The 19,175-nt window shown below is 42.3% G+C and overlaps 1 protein-coding gene across 2 annotated transcripts in view; it reads left to right on the forward strand.

Moving 5' to 3' along the window:
* CA8 (carbonic anhydrase 8) overlaps positions 1 to 19,175 on the forward strand; it is a 115,977-nt gene that overhangs the window by 44,396 nt on the left and 52,406 nt on the right. For both annotated transcript variants that reach the window (XM_067712253.1, XM_067712252.1), the window contains exons 4-7: positions 5,030 to 5,125; positions 11,038 to 11,100; positions 13,102 to 13,150; positions 14,776 to 14,888. In XM_067712253.1, coding sequence (XP_067568354.1) covers positions 5,030 to 5,125; positions 11,038 to 11,100; positions 13,102 to 13,150; positions 14,776 to 14,888 — 321 coding nt within the window. The remainder of the gene's footprint in view (positions 1 to 5,029; positions 5,126 to 11,037; positions 11,101 to 13,101; positions 13,151 to 14,775; positions 14,889 to 19,175) is intronic.

Raw genomic sequence — 19,175 nt, forward strand, 5'->3', positions numbered from 1 at the left:
TGGAAAGCTGCTTGCCGCCCTCCAAGGCATCACTCCGCTTCTCTGCCTTTGTGGGTCACGTGTAACTAAGCTAAGGAGGGCGAAATGTGATAGGAATATGGGGGTAAAGAGAGCCCAACGGGAGGACAGAGAAGGTGTGAAGAAGCCGAGCTTTAAGGCGTAGCGCTCCTTACGGTAAAGGGAGACATGCTCCAAGAGATGGTGGCTTGTGAGGTTCGCAGAGCTAGGAGCTGAGACAAGCGTCCAAGGCTGGTGGCTCCCAGCTCAGAAGTCTTTTATGAGAGCTGTTGCCTCTAAGAAGTTAGCACTAGAGTCGCACAAGTGCAGTGTTGCCCCTTGCCGTTCTGCCCTCTGCCGTAGACCTGCCCCGCCCCAGAGCTTGTCTGCACTGTTAGACTTGGAAATGAGTCTCCCATGTGCCCTCAGCAGATAACTGTCTGCTTGGACCTCTGCTAAGCCTCCCTGGGACTCCATGGGCTGCGTCATCATTATCTAAACCATATCCTTAGTATCAAATGCCTTTCCGTTCAAATCCATTTGTGCCCAGACAAATTTCAGAGCACATGTCCTCAATATGTTCATATTTATTACTAAATGAATTCATGCACTCATATGTATTATAGATGTGCTATGTGTATTATATATATAATATATAATCTATTTTGTGTAGCATAGGAAAATTGAAATGAAAAGACATTGGATAAAAATAAATGTACGCAGACGTTCTAATATGTTCTTTTTGAGCATCAGTAGATCATTTTGTCCCCGACCCTTTGCCAGAGGAGCCATGTTTAGTCTTAGAAGAACAAATTGCAAACACTGTCACAGTAATTGTTAGAGCCCTTTGTCTTTATTCCTGTTGCTTCTAATCTTGTTCAGATTTAAGCCTCCGTTCATCTCCACACTTTTTTTCTCGTCACACACTTTTTGTTTGTTTGTACAACCTGTATTAGAGTTCTCAGGAGAAACAGTATATGTATATTCTGAGACAGAGAGAGGAGAGTTAAGATTTATTTTAAGGAACTGGCAAATCTGAAGTATGCAGGGCAGGCCAGAGGCTGGAAATGCAGGTAGGATTTTTTCACTCCGGAGGTAGAATTCCTTCTCCTTCAACTGATTGGATGAGGCCCACCCACATAATGGAGGGTAATCTGCTTTGCTCAGTCGACTGATTTAAATGTTACCACAGCTAAAAAATACCTTCAAAGCAACATCTAGACTGAAGTTTGACCAAACAACTGGGCACCATAGCCTAGCCATGTTGACACACAAAGTTAATCATCGCACACCTGTATCGTAATCTTCTGTTGGAACTTTCGTGGTAGCCACCTAGCTTACCTTCCCACCTCCCATGCCAGATACTTCCATCCATCCCCGTTCTGTTGGAAGAAACTTTGAAGGGGGATTTTGACTGATTCTAAGCAGCATAAGTAATGATAATATTCACTGCAATAATATATTGCTTTAGTGTTTCCCAAAGCACAGTTACGATAAAATTTAAACCTCTGTGCCATCCAAACCCCTCTAACTTTCCAGCCCCACCTCTCCTGTCACTGCTGGTCTTATGTGCCCTCTAGTTACCCCCAAAGTACTCAGTTCTTCACAGGCACTGATGATTTTCCTGTCTCTATGGCTTTGCTCTATGAAACAGAACCAACACTAATATAAGGCAAAATATAAGATAATAGGAATAAAGAAGGGGCTGAGAGAGACGGGAAGGTGATGTGAATAATTCAGGCTTCTCAGACCTGAAAAAACTTCATTAAGCTGGGGAGAAAGGAAAGGGGGAGATAGACGGTGTTAGGCGCTGAATTCCCCCGCCCCCCGCCCCTCCCGCCTCACCAACCAATTCATATGTTGAAGCCTTAGCTCCTAATGCAGCAGAATGTGACTGTGTTTGGGGTCAGGATCTTTACAGAGGCTGTTAGGTGAAAATGAGGTCACTAGTGGGGGCCCTTGTCCAGTATGACTGGTGTCCTTATACGAAAAGGAAATTTGGACACAGACATGCACAGAGGAAAGACCATGTGAGGTCAAGGGAGATGGTGGGCGTCCGCAAGCCAAGGAGAGAGGCTTCGGGAGAAACCAACCCTGCCCACACCTTGATCTCGGACTTCACGCCTCCAGAACTTTCAGAAAATAAACTTCTGTGGTTTAAGCCACCTAGTCTGTGGCACTTTGTCATGGCAGCAAACTAACATGGGTGGAGTGAGGCAGGGCTCAGGGAACACAGGCCGAGAGGCAGCAAACATGTGGAGTGTGCGATGGGCGTGGACTGCTCATCTTTGTGACCACTACCGGTTACAGCTGGTTTCCAGAATGTGTTGGAAATTTGCCTGGTCCTTGAATTAACCATCCTCTAGTGGCTTGGCAAGGGGATTTCTGATGATGTTCTGTTCGGTCTTAATGAGAGAAAGCACCTCCAAGAGAGGGGCGTCTCTCAGTAAATACCAGACTGGAGCTTTGTCTCTGAAGTGTGGGTTCCTTGTGGAGTGTGAGGGAAGAATCTCTTTTGCTCCTTACTGGAGTATCAGCTGATGGTAAGACCCAGGTGGTAGAGCAGACAAGAGATTCTCTTGCTATTTTCGTTCTGTGTTATTGTACTGGTCACACAAGGGCCATAGCGATCTTCTGTTATCCTTTTTAGCTTGAGTTAGTGGAAGTGCCAGGATGTCCCTTAATTTTTCTTTTCTTTCTTTTTTTTTTAAAAAAATAGACTGTATATTTTAAGAACAGTTTTAGATTTACAGGAAAATTATGAAAATAGTACAGAAAATTCCCACCTGACCTACACCCAGTTTCCTGTTATTAACATCTTACATTAGTATGGTACATTGGTTATAATTAGTGGACCAATCTCAATACACTAAGTATTTTATTCAGTTTCCTTCATTTTCATCTAATGTCCTTTTTCTGTTCCAAGATCTCACCTATGACACCACTTTACATTTAGATCTCATGTTTCCCTAGACTCTTCTTGGCTGTGACATTGTCTCAGGCTTTCTTTGTTCTTTGATGACCTTGACAGTTTTGCAAAATACTGGTCAGGTATTTTGTAGAATGTCCTTCTCTTGAGATTTGTCTGACGTTTCCCTCTGGGTTAGACTGGGGTTATGCGTTATTGGGAGAAAGAGCACACAGGAAAAATGTCCTTTTCATCACATCATGTCCAGGGTGCCTGTATCAACATGTCTGATGACTGCCGATGTTGGCCTTGGTCACCTGGCCCAGGTGGTGTTGGCCATATTTCTCCACCATCAGGTATTCCATACCGTACTCTTTTTTTGGGGGGGGGGTACGGTGGTGTGCTGCGAGGCTTGTGGATCTTAGTTCCCCGACCAGGGATTGAACCTGGGCCCCAGCAGTGAAAGCACCGAGTCCTAACCACTGGACTGCCAGGGAATTCCCCCGTACTGTACTCTTTAAAAGGAAGTTGCCATGTACAGCACACACTTAAGGAGTGGAGACCCTTAATTTTTTAAACACAAAAACATGTGAAGTAGGTTTTGAGGAACAGGTGTGAGTGATGATGTTGCTGAATTATGGAGGAGTGGCAAAAAAAAAAACGACAAAAAAACCCCAAACATACTTTTTTGGGTTTGTTTTGTTTCAGGAAAAAAAAAAAAAAGCTCCATACTGTCGCTATGAGAAGTAAGAAAAATGTTGATTTGAACTTTGCAATTTGTGGAATTAAAATAGATTTCAGCCTTGGGCTTTTTTTGTTGATTTAATTAAGGCAATCAGTTCTTATCTGTACCACTGTACACTTATCTGTACCACTGGGGCTCCAAAGCTATTGTTGCAGCCGGAAAAGGAAAGATTAAATTGGTCTGTCTTTCATTACTAACTGAAAGGTTATAGAACATCGCTTTCTTAAAGGCAGTGCCTTGCCAGTTACATTTACTGGACAATCCAAGTTCATGTGGGCTTTTCATAGCCTGACCTGTCCTGGGTGACCGTTTCTATTATAGGCAGAGGACCTCATTACTTCCCCCTAGTGGTCAGCTTTATAATCTTGAATTCTAGTTGGACAAATTCAGCAGGAGAAACTTCAAAGTTCATGGCAATCCTCATGATAATTTTCCTTAATATTTTAATATGGATGCTAAAATGACATGGTGATTGAATTTTAGTATGTCTTTTTGGATTAAAATTAATTTTTAAATGGGTCACTGTTTTCAGGCAGCAAGTAATGGTAACTTGATGAAAAGCTAAAGTGATGAAGATTAGTATTCTAGGCGGAAGGTTTACCTTGCTACTGTTCCACTGAGAACCTCAGCGGCCATTTGATTTTAACCAGGGGATTGAATCTGGCTTCTTGCAAGCGTTTTATCAGCACTGTAGGAGCAAGTGCACATTCTACATAAACCTGAAGACTACAGAGCTTTACGGGGCTAGTAGTGGGAGAATCCTCTGGAGTATTGTTTGTCATTCCTTCACAGGTAAAATTTTATCTCCAGGACAGGAAATGGCTTTCGTTTAGAGTTCTCCATCAGCATTCATTATGTTACCATGCTTTAAAAAGATGCAGCGCCTTTTATAGGATGCTATCTGTCTACATATTCTTAGAGAGTGGAAAGAACTTACAGAATTGGAGACCGGTTTTGTTATTATCCTTGATGGAAATACTGGGTGACACAGTACTTGAGTATGTAGGTGGTAATCCTTCAAATGAGTTCTGGTGTTTGTGCCCAGACCAGAGTTCTGTTTTATTGAGAGCCAGAGGGGATGGCATCTAAGGAAAGGCAGCTAAATCAATGTGAAATCTGCTAGTCTTCTTAGATGTGCTCCTGATTAGGACAAAAGCAGAACTTGAGTGGCATTCAGCACTGCTTCTGTTCAGAAATGAGAAGGGAGGGATTCAGACAGAGAACCAGTATTAAACCAGTCATCTCTGTGTCTGTTTGTGATACTCTCGTTGCATATGACACCATACAGATATGGTCAAGGAGCAGTTGATAACGTCTTTGTTTTCCTGAGCGGAAGTACGTTTAGTAACGAGGTTACCTGTCTGTTCTTGCTCACCCAGCTCCACCTGATACACTGGAACTCCACCTTGTTTGGCAGTATCGATGAGGCTGTGGGGAAGCCCCGTGGAATCGCCATCATTGCCTTGTTTGTTCAGGTAAATGGTCTTCTGCTATGATTGCTGTATTGTGCAGAGATGCTTATTTCTAATTCATTTTGCAAAAAGTTTTTTGTTCTCTCTCATTTTTACTACTTAGAGGTGACATTAAACACCTATACAGAGAGCACTGATACTTTAAAAATGGAAAACTTGATCTCTCTGGGTCAAGGATGAGCAGCCATATTCACTGGTAGAAAATGATTCATTGGCTTATTAGAACTTTTCTTCGGAGTGGCATTCAGGGTCTTTGGAGAAAGGAGTTAGAAAACGTCTCCTGAAGGCAGAGTTCATTTTATTATTGAAAAAGAATTTCAGAAAATATTTTTGGACCTCGCCTTCCTGCAAAATCTAAGAGAAATTAATACTATAATCATGTAGTAGATTCCTTTAGCTATTCATTATTAATAATTTTCACTCTAAGATGATTTGAAGTGCCTTGTAGAAAACACTGATAAAATGAGAGCGGCAAAGACCTTGGTGGATATGGTCAATGTAAAGTTTAGATTTGAGCTCTTTGGTGGGCGAAAAGAATATTATATAAATTTAGTGACACGTACAGAAGCGGACCATATGCTTTCAAAGGTAAAATTTTAATTCAGTTCCTAAGGTGAATCTTTTAAACTTTGTCTTGATGTAATAAAAGATTGAGAGGTGAAGGAGACCCTGGAAATTGTAGGCTTCCCCCTTCCACCTCTTATAGAAGAGAAACCAAGGGCCAAAGAGGCCACGTCATTGTTTATAGTCGCACAGGGATTTGATGTCACCAGTCAGGACCAGAAACCATTGTCCACTCTGTGTGGTTCCAGGCTGCCTTTGGATAACCTAGTGGTCCTTAATAACTTAATTTTCCAAAGAGTGCTGAGGAAGGGGCCTTTTGAAACCTCTTTTTTTCGGGGTGGCATATATTTCAATAGTATTAATTCCAACAATTTCCTGTTATAAATACCTTTAAGATATTTCTTTATTGATGTTTGAAAGTAGCCTTCCAGTTTTATTTAGCCTTTTAGTATTTTGAAATCCATGTTTTTAAAGTATAACACATGTCATGGAATTTAAAACAAATCCTTACATTTTAAGATAAATCTTCTCAATTCATTTCATGCGTTTTTCACAGGCAGGGCCCTATATTCCTTCTATTTTATATCTGCATTGTATAAGGAGAATGGAATCACAAAATGTTGATGAAAAATGTTTCAAATTATACTACAAATATATTTTGATAATCTTTAGTATATTGAAAATAACTGTTAAAGTCCATCTTTTGTAACCTGAGAAAGTGAACAGAGCATCCAGATTTGACAGCATGAGGCAGTAGATGGCAATGTCTCATTATTAGAAAAAATAAGAATAAAATAAAAATAAGAACACAAATAACCAAATGGTCATCTGTAGGAGGGGAGGGAACATGTTAGTTTCATCTTTGGAGGCGGTACTCAGTACATACTTGCGAATGGAATTCAGTATGATAACGATGTTTTCACTTACTGCTTCTCAGTCTAGAACAGCTGGCATGCAGTAATAGTGCACTAGATTGGAAGCCGAGTCTCTTGGGACCAAACATCGCCGTTCCCTGGGACCAGCTCATTACTGGAGGCAGGCAAAGCTTGGGAGCTTGTACTCTGGCTCTGACTTTGCATACGAGGGAAAATCCAGGTTATCTACGTGAAAATGCCTTTCTCGGGAGAGAACAGAGTCGCAGAAACTGTAGAGCAAACATTCACGGAGGAAAGAAGGGCTGATCGGGAGTGTCAGCTGAGGCAGAGAGGAAAGGACGGCATGCGGGGGTCTTGCACTTAGGTCAGAGGCTGGGAGAAGCGGAGGGGAGGAAGTCCAGGCAGTGAGGATGGACTTCCCTTTCAGGAAGCTTGACTCAAAGACAGATGGGGTGATAACTCGTGGTGATGTGCACAGCAAGGTTCAGATTGTTTCATATTGAGATCCGAGATGGGCCTGTGTTTTTATTCTGAGCAAAAAGGGCTAGTGCAGATGTTGTTTAAACATACCAGCAAGAAAGGGGATAATTGATGTAGAAAAGCCTCAGAGGAGGTGGAAAGGCATGGGATGAGAGCTTAGGTGGATGGACTGACCCTGGACAGGACGGGCCCCATCCCTTCTCCGAAATAGAGGGCCAGGAGGAAAGGGTGGGCACAAACGGCACACAGTTTTAGGTGAAGAAAGCCAGGAATTTAGGGGAGTTTATGCCTGATGACCTGTACTATCTGAGACATGCAAAGCAAAATTATTTATAGAGCAAAGGAAATATGGGTGTGGGATTGGGTTTTGAGCTAGCGCAGGAGGGGAATGACAATAGACTTGACGGTCCTTGTGGGAGACCCACTTGAGATTGGACATCACAGATGGTACAGGACAGCGGATCATCCAGGGAGAGGAGCAGAGAATTCTAGCAATTTTCTTTTTTTCTGGCCGTGCCCCGCGGCATGTGGGATCTTAGTTCCCCGAGCAGGGATTGAACCCATGCCCCCTGCAATGGAAGCACGGAGTCTTAACCACTGGACTGCCAGGAAAGTCCCTCTAACAAATTAATTGTTGTATTGATCCGTTACAGAGCATAAGGTTTAGGAGGACAAAGGGATTAGAGAATGGAGAATGGTTGAAGAGGTGTCATTCAGCATAGGCAGGAAGGGAAAGGGATGAAGCCAGGAGGGATCTGAGGGGCGTGACGCCTTGTGATCGGTGAACAGGAAGAGAGAGAAAAGAAGAGAGAGCTGGCCGGATGGGCACTTGTGGTCAGAGGCAATGGTCTTTGTTTGGAGTTGCAGTTTTCAGAGTGAAGACAAATGCAGTGTGTGTTCTCAGGATTGGTTTGCTGAGGTGGGAGGGAGCTGACGGGCATGAACTGAGGGGTAAAGAGACAGGCCAGGGAGGGCACAGGTCGCGCACAGGGACGCTGAAGTCCTCCGGAGTGACGGCAGGAGGGGATGAGCACTGAGAACGACCGGTGGGTCAGTAAGTGACCAGTAGAGCAGGATCGCAACGGGGGAGGGCAGTCCGCTCGGAGGAGGAGGGTGGCTTTGGGCTTGTGGGGTAGAAGACCCATCTGAAAGTGACAGCTGGGAGCTGGCTACAGCTCTCACTCCTGTCTTGAGGGAGACTGCACAGTGTCTACTCCAAAGGCTTGGGAGGGTGGTGGCCTTGAGCAGACCCCAGGGGTTCACAGAGACCCCCTGGGGGAAGTGGCGGGAGAGCTTGTCAAAACTGTGGAGTCATCCAGTTTCAGAGGCTGCGGTGGAAAATGAGGGGGGATTAGCGTTAGAAGCGGAAAAGCGCAGGGCAGTGCAGGGCTGAGGTCGTCCGAGAGGAAACTCACCAGAGGGCTGGCATTTGGGGCGGCGGTGAAAGATGGCCGAGGGGAGGGTCAGGAGTTACTGGGTTCCTGGCAGACTCTTGGTCCCATGTTGCGTTGCCACCTGGACTGCTGTAGGATTTTAGGGGCTGAGGTGTGCAGAGGATCCATCTATATTTTCTTTTTGGTGGCTGTAACCCCTTCAGACAAAACTTTGACAAAGGAAAGAGATCGAGCAATAACTGAAGTTGGTTACAAAATACAAAGTTTTGCCCATAAGGTAAAGAACCTTTATAGACAGAAGGAGCCAGTAAGAGTTACTAAGTGCTGCTTTATGTAAGAACTGTGTTCGATGCCATGTAGCATTCTGATGGGTGGTCCGGGTGATAGTCACTGAATTACAGTGCACCGTGCCCTGTTCTGAGGTTTGTTTTTTAAAAATATTGATTGATTGATTGATTGATTTGACTATGTTGGGTCTTAATTGTGGCATGCGGGAATTTTTGTTGCGGCACGTGGGATCTAATTCCCTGACCAGGGATTGAACCCAGGCCCGGCCCCCTGCATTGGGAGCGCAGAGTCTTAGCCACTGGACCACCAGGGAAGTCCCTGTTCTAAGGTTTTTGTTTGATTGAGTCTTGTCTTCAACCCCGTCACTTTTGTCTGCCCCACTGTATAGAGGAGGAAGCTGTAGGACACAGAGGTTAGGTAGACATGCTCAAGCCTAAAAAGAGAGTCAGGGTCAGAACCCAGCGTCCAACGCAAGTGACCTTTGCTCCTGGACCACTACACTGTGTGGCCTTACAGCGTTCAGATGTGGACTCTTCAAGGAGTTAAGCTCTGACAAGAGATGCATGAAGTAAAGACAGAGCTGACCTGTGGGTGTAATCACCCAAGTGCTACATTGTGGTTAAACCAGTACAACAGAGGGGTCTGTTTCCCCTGAAGATGGGGTGAAGGTGTCTGCCTACAGGTCCAGGCTTTTGCACCCAGGAGTAAATTTCCCTAAGATATACATATGTGTGTGTGTGTGTGTGTGTGTGTGTATGTATTTATGTGTGTGTATATATGTGTGTGTGTGTATATGTGTGTGTATATACATATATGTGTGTGTGTATGTGTATATATATACACATATGCACATATAATATATATATACATTTTTTAACTTAAGAGAATTCATTTTCTGTTTTTAGTGCCTATCTCAGGAATTGCAAACACTTGGAAAATGATGTCTCAATTATTTTGAACTGATTGGCCTATCTTAGGTTATGTAAGTTTTTTGTCTTACCTCTTTCCTCTGATGCCCTTTCACCTAGCCTGTTTCCCAGTTGGATCATGTGGAGAGAAACAGGGAATATAAACATGGTGACAGCTCTTCTGGCTCCTTGTAGGTCATTCTCCAAAATTTTTTTTTTTAACATCTTTATTGGAGTATAATTGCTTTACAATGGTGTGTGAGTTTCTGCTTTATAACAAAGTGAATCAGTTAACCATATACATTATGTTCCCATATCTCTTCCCTCTTGCGTCTCCCTCCCACCCTCCCTATCCCACCCCTCTAGGTGGTCACAAAGCACCGAGCTGATCTCCCTGTGCCATGCGGCTGCTTCCCACTAGCTATCTATTTTACATTTGGTAGTGTATATATGTCCAAAATGTATGGGGAAGAGAAAAAGCCAACTGTAACAAGGATTGTTTGTCTGAGGTTATAAATTGTCTCTGCTGTGACTGCCCTCCATTATCATGGACTGTTGAAACTTGGCTGAAAAATGGAAATCAGATTGCACTTACAATTTTTCAAGTTAGAGTCAAGAATATTTAACATCATATTCTTTTTAAAGTCTCGAATTCTTTGGAACATTTTATACACTGAAAAAATGTAACGATACATAATGCTTTAAAAGAGAAAGCTACTGGGAATTCCATGGTGGTCCAATGGTTAGGACTCAGAGCTTTCACTGACATGGCCTGAGTTCAGTCCCTGGTCAGGGAACTAAGACTGCGCAAGCCACTCAACGGGGCCCGGAAAAAAAACATAGAAAGCTACGAACAGCATATTCTTATTTAATTAAGAATAAAAAGGGGATTATAGAACTATGTCCTGTGGTAATCAAGAAATGTCCTGATTTTGGTGACAGGATAATGAGTTCATGTGAAACCATGTACTCATTTTTCTGAGTTAATAAAAGTTTTTCAACACGGATAAAATCTTTATAGTAATGGCCTAGAAATGCCCAGGGTGAAAATGGAAGGCTTTGGGAATGTGTTGAATAATTTTAATTCAGAAATATCCTTGAAATTTCTATATCGCAGTCTTATTACTTTATATATATATAGCACAGCGGGTAAACCTGTACTTAGCAAGGTGAATTTGGAATGGATTCTTGGAAATGTCTATCTGATACTTTCTTGTACTGGCTTCTGTTACTGTTACACCTTTAATTGCCTTCAGTAGATGTTGACCTGGCTCTTATTAAAAAGGGCATTTGTTCCCCAGGAAGGACATTCAGGTGAACTTGAACTTCACTTCTGTTGGTTATTTTAAGTAGAAGCTACATATTTAAAAGCTTTATGGTTCTGGTTTATGCTTTACACTTTGCAGATCGGAAAAGAACACGTAGGCCTGAAGGCTGTCACTGAAATCCTCCAGGATATTCAATATAAGGTAAGTCATTCTTTAAAAGAAAATAAAACTACTGGCTGTGTCAGAGGCTTCCAAGCCCACCTTCAGGCTGGGGGATTCCCTAAAAGGACTCACAGCCAAGTGCTTAGCCTCCTGGTTGTGGTTTCTTCCAGCGGAAGGCTACAGTCCCAGAGAAGCGAGCCACAAGCTTCCAGACAGCCCCGCCCCGTGGAGTCGCACAGGGACACACCTGATTCTCCTGGCAGTGATGTCACAACACGTGTGAAGCATTGCCAACCAGGGAAGCTTTCCTGGGCCTTGGTGTCCAGGGATTTTATTGGGGGTCAGTCATGCCAGCCGGCAGTGCCTGAGGGACTGACCTCAGCTACTCTGACTCTAGCCCTCCCCCACCCTGAGCAAAACCAGGCTTTCACCATAAATCACAGTGTTGGGATATACTTATCTGGTCCAACTGGTGCAGCCTGACCCAAGGCCTCAGGCACACAGAGTCACTTTTCTCAGGCAGCGTATTCCAAGGGCTCAGAGACTGTCTCCCAGGAGCCAGCCAGGGGCCAGTCTTGAAGACAGGCCTTTTAAATTTTTTTTGGATTGTGGATTCGAGCAACCCAGGCCAGCTGAGTTACCCCTTTCTGCCCGCTGGTTATAGGAAGGTAGTGTAAATGAAACAAATAAAAATTGTGGCAACCACACTTCAAAGTATTTAAGTAAAAAGAAAAAAAGAGACAAGTACCTATAAGCCATAAGATGATATAGCCCACAGAAGGTGATTCAGGTTGATTTGAGCCTGTAGTGATTCGGCCTAGCATTGCCGGGAAGCCCAGTTCTCTTATAAACAGTACCTTTTATGCTCACGTTGAGTCAGTAGAATCTGAGTGGCCTTGTGGGGGAGAAGTTCAATCCCATGTGGGTGCTGGAGATACCGCACAGGGGTCCAGAGACCCAAGGCCAACCCTAAAATCTGTCTGGAAACAGTCTCGCTAGCTCTAGACTCACTAGCTCAAGCCCAGAGCATCTGGAACCAGGCAAGAACCTCTACAGAAGGTCTTCTGAGCGCAGGCTCAGAGCGAATCCAGCTGCCAAGGGAAGGCACAGACTGGTCACAGAAGCTGGTGAAAAGGGGACAAGGACACATTTTCACTGGCATTTGTTGAATAGAAATGGGTTGAGAAATTTTCCTTTATTGCTTCAGCTAATGTGACATCAGTCATTACGGAATACAGGAGGATGGTGGGAGGTAAGTAAGCTGGATTCTTTAATGTGTCCAGCAGTCCCCAGAAGTAAGGAAGAGAGCAAGAGGTCATGCACTTACCTTCCCTGTTATGTCTGCATTAGTGGAGTAATCTTATAAGAGACATCCAACTGGCGTGACAGGTCTGTCTGTCTAAGGACCGACATTTTAAATGGGACTATTTAAAATAGTGATCAGAAATGTGAATTGGTGATGGTACACATAGTTTATTGAAATTTAAATCTAGTTTTGATAAACGTGTATTGAAATTTAATATTTTCATCTGAGTGTCAGTTCTTCCCCTCTGGAGGAGGAGAGCATCCAGGATAGGTCCTAGAGCTGAGCTACCAAATCCAAAGGGGGCAAACCGAGAATTTGGGAGGCAGCCCGTCCTGCCAAGAAGGTTAGGAATTGAGATCGTAGTACCAGGAAGAAAGTCGTTACTAAAGAATTCCCTGAGCCAGTGCCTAAGTCTCTGGTCTGGACGCGCCAGGAGCCAGAAAGGTAGCTGACATGGGGCATATGGACACTGGACGATTTTAAGTTTCACACCTGGAATTATAGGGAAAATTGAGCTGCAGCAGCAGAGAAAAGAGCTACAGGCTCAGAGCAGGAGTGTCTTGTTGGAATCAACCCCTGTGGCTCCAGTGAGAAGACAGATTGACACAAATCTGTGGGGTCTGATAATGCTGTTTAGAAAAGACTTCAACCTGGATTTTTAGTGCTCATAAATGTTCTTATTCTAAAATTTAGAAATTTTATGTTAACATGGGGCACATTGTTTTCTGTTTCAGGGGAAGTCCAAAACAATACCCTGCTTTAATCCTAACACTTTATTACCAGGTAAGCATTCATCTGCGTAAGATGAATTTTAACTGTGGTTATGACTGCACTGTTTTCCTCAGAACATACACAACTATATCCTATTAGTTAATAAAGTTTCTTTACAATTTTTATTCTCTGTAGTTGGTACCAGTTTCAGATTGCTCTAAACCTGGGAGTAAACCTTTTGAAAGAATAAACACTTTACCGCTAGTTCCATTAATCCACGAAGAGGTTTCTTTTGGATTTTCATTCCTACAAATTGCCTCCTCTGTGTAAAGCACGACTGTAATAACATAACCTTGATATACGTGTAAGATTGGTCAGTGCAGTTCTTATTAATCTCTGGTGTGACATAAACTTTATATCTAATTTTAAAAGATAACCTCTTTGCAATGATATTATTATTTAGCTATTATTTCTAAATACTTAGGTATGCCTGAACAGGTAAGAATTGTATATAAAATACTCAAAATATAATTTGTAGATAAAGGTTGTTTTGTACAAAATTTTGGTCTTCACATTTCTCTGCCTAAACTATGTGAAATTTTTTGGTGTTCCAAACAAAACCAAATGCATCGTATCTTCTACTTTCTACATTTAATTGCACTGCTACAAACCAGTTTTTCCATATGTTGAACACTCACCCATCGTATTTAATCACAGATTCTTCTAATGCAGGGCTACAAGATTTTATAAGAATGATTTTTTTTATTCTATCATAATACAATTTCAATATTTTGCTATTGAAGAAGCGATATAGAGGTAGCTAGAACAGCATGGTTAAATGCACAGACTGTTTTCTTGTCTCTCATTTTTATTAAAAAAAATCAGATACATGATTTAACAGGCTTACAAGAATCAAAAGCTCTAAATAATCACACCTGGGAACAACTGAAGCCGTCTCTCCCTTTAAATCCCAATAGTTACAAATTATTGACCTTTTTTTTTTTGTATTTTACACAAATTTATTTTAGCTGAATTTTTAAAAAGATAATTTAAACACACAGACTTTGAAGCCAGACCGCTTTCGTTCTCATCCTGGCTCTGGCCAGGATGTTAGCCCAGTGACCGTGGGCATATTACATACCCTCTGTGATTCATTTTTCCCATCTGAAACGTGCGGGTAATAATGGGACCTATGTCACTGGTTTGTTGTAAGAGTTAAATAAGTTAATGTAAAATGCTTAGAAGAGTACTTCACGTGTCGTAAACATTCAATAGATATTGGGTATAATCAGTCAGGTAAATCATCCAATAACGTAAAAAAAAAAAATGGATACACTTCTCCTCAAGTGAGTAAACTTGATATATAGTATATAGTATATATATCAAGTATGTGTATATATAATATAGTATATCAAGTTTATATACATCCAGTTTATACAGCCATATTTAAATATGTATAGTAACCCATTGAGAGAAACTGCTATAAATAATAGAAAGAGGATTCATCATGTTTTTTATTGATTGTTTTCTCCATGATGATTAGATTAAAAACACAAACGTGAGGCTCTAGTTTAAAAATGACATCCGTCTGAGAAGTGTTATTTGGACAGTTTGTAAATTTGAAAGTTATTGTTGGAATCTTCCAAATTATTTTTCATTAACTTGCCTTTCCGTGACACGCCCACGTGATGGCACAGACCCTCTGCTGCGCGATTACTGGGTCTACGAAGGCTCTCTCACTATTCCGCCCTGCAGTGAAGGTGTTACCTGGATATTATTCCGATACCCTCTAACAATATCCCAGCTACAGGTGAGTGCGGTGCTTTTAAATCTTCCAGAATGAAGTTCTGCGTTAAAGGTTAAATGTTGTCTCCACAAAAGGGAAACGCGTCTGTTTTACGTTTTGGCTCCCTTTGGATCAGTTAGATCAGTCACCTCTTTTCAGATAAAAGTTAAATGTCTTGAACCAGTGAAAGCAATGGAAAGGTCAAAGATGAAGAAAACCCAGTTCTCATTTATGATCTGTATTTTAAAAGTCAGTTTTTATAGAGTAAATAGAAGTCAGTGAAATAGCCAAACGTTTGATTATTATAGTTATTCCTTCATGTGGGTTTTCCCAGGCATTGGAGAGAAAAAAGGTCTTGGGAGTAAAGTGAGAATGCCGGTTATTTCTGTAAGTCACATGCAGGCTTTGTAATAGCTCTTTCTTGGCTTGCACAGGAAAATCCTGTATGCAGAGGGTGAGGGTGCTAAAAAGAACGCCCCGGAAAGTTCTGGATTGTTCTCTAGCCCCATTTTTGTTCACCTACCACCCACCTTGGGTATAGCATAGGTGCTCTAAATGCTAATGCACAGTGTGTGTGTCTCCAAGGTGAGCTGTCACTAGGGTGTTAGGTGGCAGAGCAGGAGGCAACATCACTACAAGGTGTTTAAACAATGGTTTTGATATTATTACAAAAAAAGCTTTAAATGTCTCCTGTCCCCCAGAGGTCTGTCTAAGGATGTGTTCTGGAAGGCTATACTTGTTCTTCATGATCAGTCTCAGAAGACTTGGGCAGTCCTCTCAATAAACCAAGATTCCTTTAGAAACTTTTTACAAACTTTTATTATATCCCCTATCATTTTATAAGAAGTTCAAGTTTACTCACTACTCAGGAAAGCCTTCTTTTGTTTGTCCTTAAATCTTTAAAATCCTTCTTTCAACCTTTAACAATTTCTTATTTCTCTTTTTTCTAAGGATTAATTTTAAAAGTGCCCCATTCAGCATCTTCATTGTTTCATTATTTTAGAAACTTTGATCACACCGCCTTTGGGCCTTCGTATTTTTAATATGACAAACCCCAGTTCCTTTATTTATTCATTCACCTGTTTTTTCCTTACAAGAAACTTCCTGACTGCCAACCAGACACAGAGGATGCAGAGATTCAGACACTGTTTCCTCTTAAAAAGTTCACCATAGAGTTGTGGAGGCAGGTGACTATTAGACAGCTATGTTGGGTCATAAGTAAGGTGCTCTGGAAACACAACGGACAGAAACCCAATCCAGACTGGGAGGTCCAGGGAATAACTCCTGAAAAATATTAGGAGTTAGTCTAGTAAAGGAGAGGAAAGAAATTAGAAGTTTGAGTGTAATGTTAAGAGTAGAGGTTTGGACTAATGACATATAGATTTGGAATTTAATAGCAAAGGTTGTAACTGCTGTAACAGATATACCTCAAAACTTCAGTGACATCACAGTAAGAATTTATTTTTTACACACGTAAAATGTGTTTTTACATTTTACAAATCCAGCAAATGTGTTTTTGATTCACAGTGAAGGCTTTTCTTTTTTTTTTTTTTTTTTTTTTTTTGGTACGCGGGCCTCTCACTGTTGTGGCCTCTCCCGTTACGGAGCACAGGCTCCGGACGCACAGGCTCAGCGGCCACGGCTCACGGACCCAGCTGCTCCGCGGCATGTGGGATCTTCCCGGACCAGGGCACGAACCCGCGTCGCCTGCATCGGCAGGTGGACTCCCAACCACTACGCCACCAGGGAAACCCAAGGCTTTTCTTTGTGCATTCAGGGAACCGGGTTGAAAGACACTCTGCCATCTTTAATACCTCACTTCTGGGTCCTTAGGTGTGGTCATGTAGCCAGCATGAAGGGAAAGAGCGTGGAGGCTCTCAAAGGGGGATTGCTTTTAAAGGGCCAGACCTAGAAATGGCGAACACCATTTATGCTTACATTCTGTTGGCTGGAACTCAATCACATGGCCATACCTGATTGCAGGGGAGGCTGAGAAGTGAATTCTAGCTTCACGTCCAAGAAGAAGAAATGGATTTGATGATCAGATTAGCTCAAGCTGAGGAAGAGGCAAGATAGCCCAGCTGAGGGCAAAACCCCAGTGTAGGTAGAGGAGATGGCAGCACATAGGGAACTAGGGACTTGCCCAAGGGCCTTGGGAACAGCCAGGAGGGAGTGAGTCCAGGACAGGAGAGAGTATCTCCAAGATGCGGAGAAGAAAGGTTAATAGTGACAAATGCTACAGAGAATTTAAATAGGATGCATGCTGCCCACCCAGGTAGAAAATAACTACGCTGTATAAACACGTGCCCAGATGCCGCTGCTGGGTTCTCACCCTTGACTCCTGTTTCTTGGTCTTGTGTGTTCACTGGTGGATCCTGGTATTGACACTTCTCTGTTGCTGAGGTTTGGCTTCTCTTCTCCAGTATTATTCCTCCACCATCCCTTCCGTTATGCTGCACTCGGTGTTCCAGGTCAACACCCCAGCCCATCCAAGCAGTTTGCCTTGAGGCTGTACCATGGAGAAAGCCTTCATTTCTTTTCAGAGTTGCCATCATGCAAACAAGATTCATGAACAAGGACCATCATTGCCAGTTAACTGAATTGTTAACTGAAGTGAGATGTTTCCATGGAGTGTTGAGCTGAAAGGAGAAGGGGACCAAGGGTAAAAGTTTTAACTGACATTAGTCACAAGGAGAGGAGACTGGCAGAAGTAGTAGAAGGAGCTCGGGGTCTACAGTCACATTTGTTCAGCAGTTTAAAGGTAATTTTCTAAAAATAGGTCAAATCTTTTAGTGAAAAATAAAATTTTTCTCTATAACCACAATAAATGTCTGTCTATTGCAAGTCAGTTCGAATTAACCTTGCTGAGCCACAGAAAAGAAAATTCTCAGTTCCACTTAGAATTCCATTAAGGATTCCCTTGCTAGCACGGTATGGGGAACGTTAACTTACAGTCTGTAAATGTGAACGAGGATGTTTTACTTCCACGTCGACCAGTATGCTATGCGAAAACCAGAGACAAATCGTCATGCCTTTCAGTCTCGCTGTCTTCAAAGGGAGCCTTGCTTTGTATTGTCCCTTTGAGTAAGGCCAGTGACAAAGTCTAGCCCTAACCCACTAAGTGATGCTCCTCAATTATTGGGAAATAAGCTGTATCTTCCTCAAAGGGAGCCAGAGGCAAAGGAATGTCCACTGGAAGGAATAATCCCAACTGCTCTTGGAAATAGACGACTTTCCAGTTAGCTGTGGCTTTACAAGAAAAAAGATGTAGGTTCTGTTAGCACAGAGCTCCATTATAGCATCTGTTCAGAGGGCAGGAATGTTGAAATGGACACACACACACACACACACACACACACACACACACGCAGGTAAATTAAAATGCAATTTAGAGTGATGTAGGAAAAAATTATAATTTTCGGAGAATATAAATCAGTCTGTCCTTGACTTGAATGTTTCACTGTTGCTGCTCATATAATTTCATAGAAGGCAGAGCCCAATATAGAGAAGGTCCAGAGAGGGCAGTACAAACAAGAGGAACCCAAGAGAGAGGATGTGATTCTAGAATCAAAACCAAGAAAAATTGAGAAGCCTCATCCTGTTGTACTTAAAGAGGAGCAGAGAGATACAGAGAAGGAGGCAGAAAGCGAGGGACAGAGGATTGATACAGAAAATAACAAAAGGAATAGCCAATGGCAGGTGGAGTGGCTACTAAGTGGATTATACTGAGAAATAGAAAACTTTGTATTGAAAAAATCATGTGTCCTCTTATAGGCGTAACATGTAATAAAGCAGCTGGATATTATTGTAGAAACAGTTGTATCTTGAAATGCGTCATCTGTCACAGGATAATAGTGTCTGCACTTGCAACGTAATTAAGGAAAAAGCTCTAGATCATAATGCTTTCCTAGGAAATGCACAGCTGCTGGAGGTGGGTGGGGGGAGAAGGAGTCAGCGGCTGAAGTGTGGTGTTGACAGCTAAGCCTGTCGTGGACCATTTGCATCTTCTTGGGCACTAAGAACTCTAGCATCTGGGACTGGAAGCTCCTGATTGGTTGACTTTTTCATGTTATTCCTGGTTAGCACACACTATGCTAGGGGAAAAAACCCACACAATTGGATGGATTTGGATGAGTGTAATTTAAAACATTTAAAAAAGCGATCTGTAACCATTAAATTACTGTAAGATAAACAGTGGCCTAAAGCGTTTAGGAAGCCAAAGTGAAAAAAAAATTTTTTTTTTTCAGCTGGATTGTTTTTTATTTTTGTTTGTTTTTTGTTTTTTATAGCTGCACTGTGAGGCTTAGTTCC

Source organism: Pseudorca crassidens, chromosome 17 (genome assembly GCF_039906515.1).
Source record: "Pseudorca crassidens isolate mPseCra1 chromosome 17, mPseCra1.hap1, whole genome shotgun sequence".
In the NCBI taxonomy this organism is placed as follows: domain Eukaryota; kingdom Metazoa; phylum Chordata; class Mammalia; order Artiodactyla; family Delphinidae; genus Pseudorca; species Pseudorca crassidens.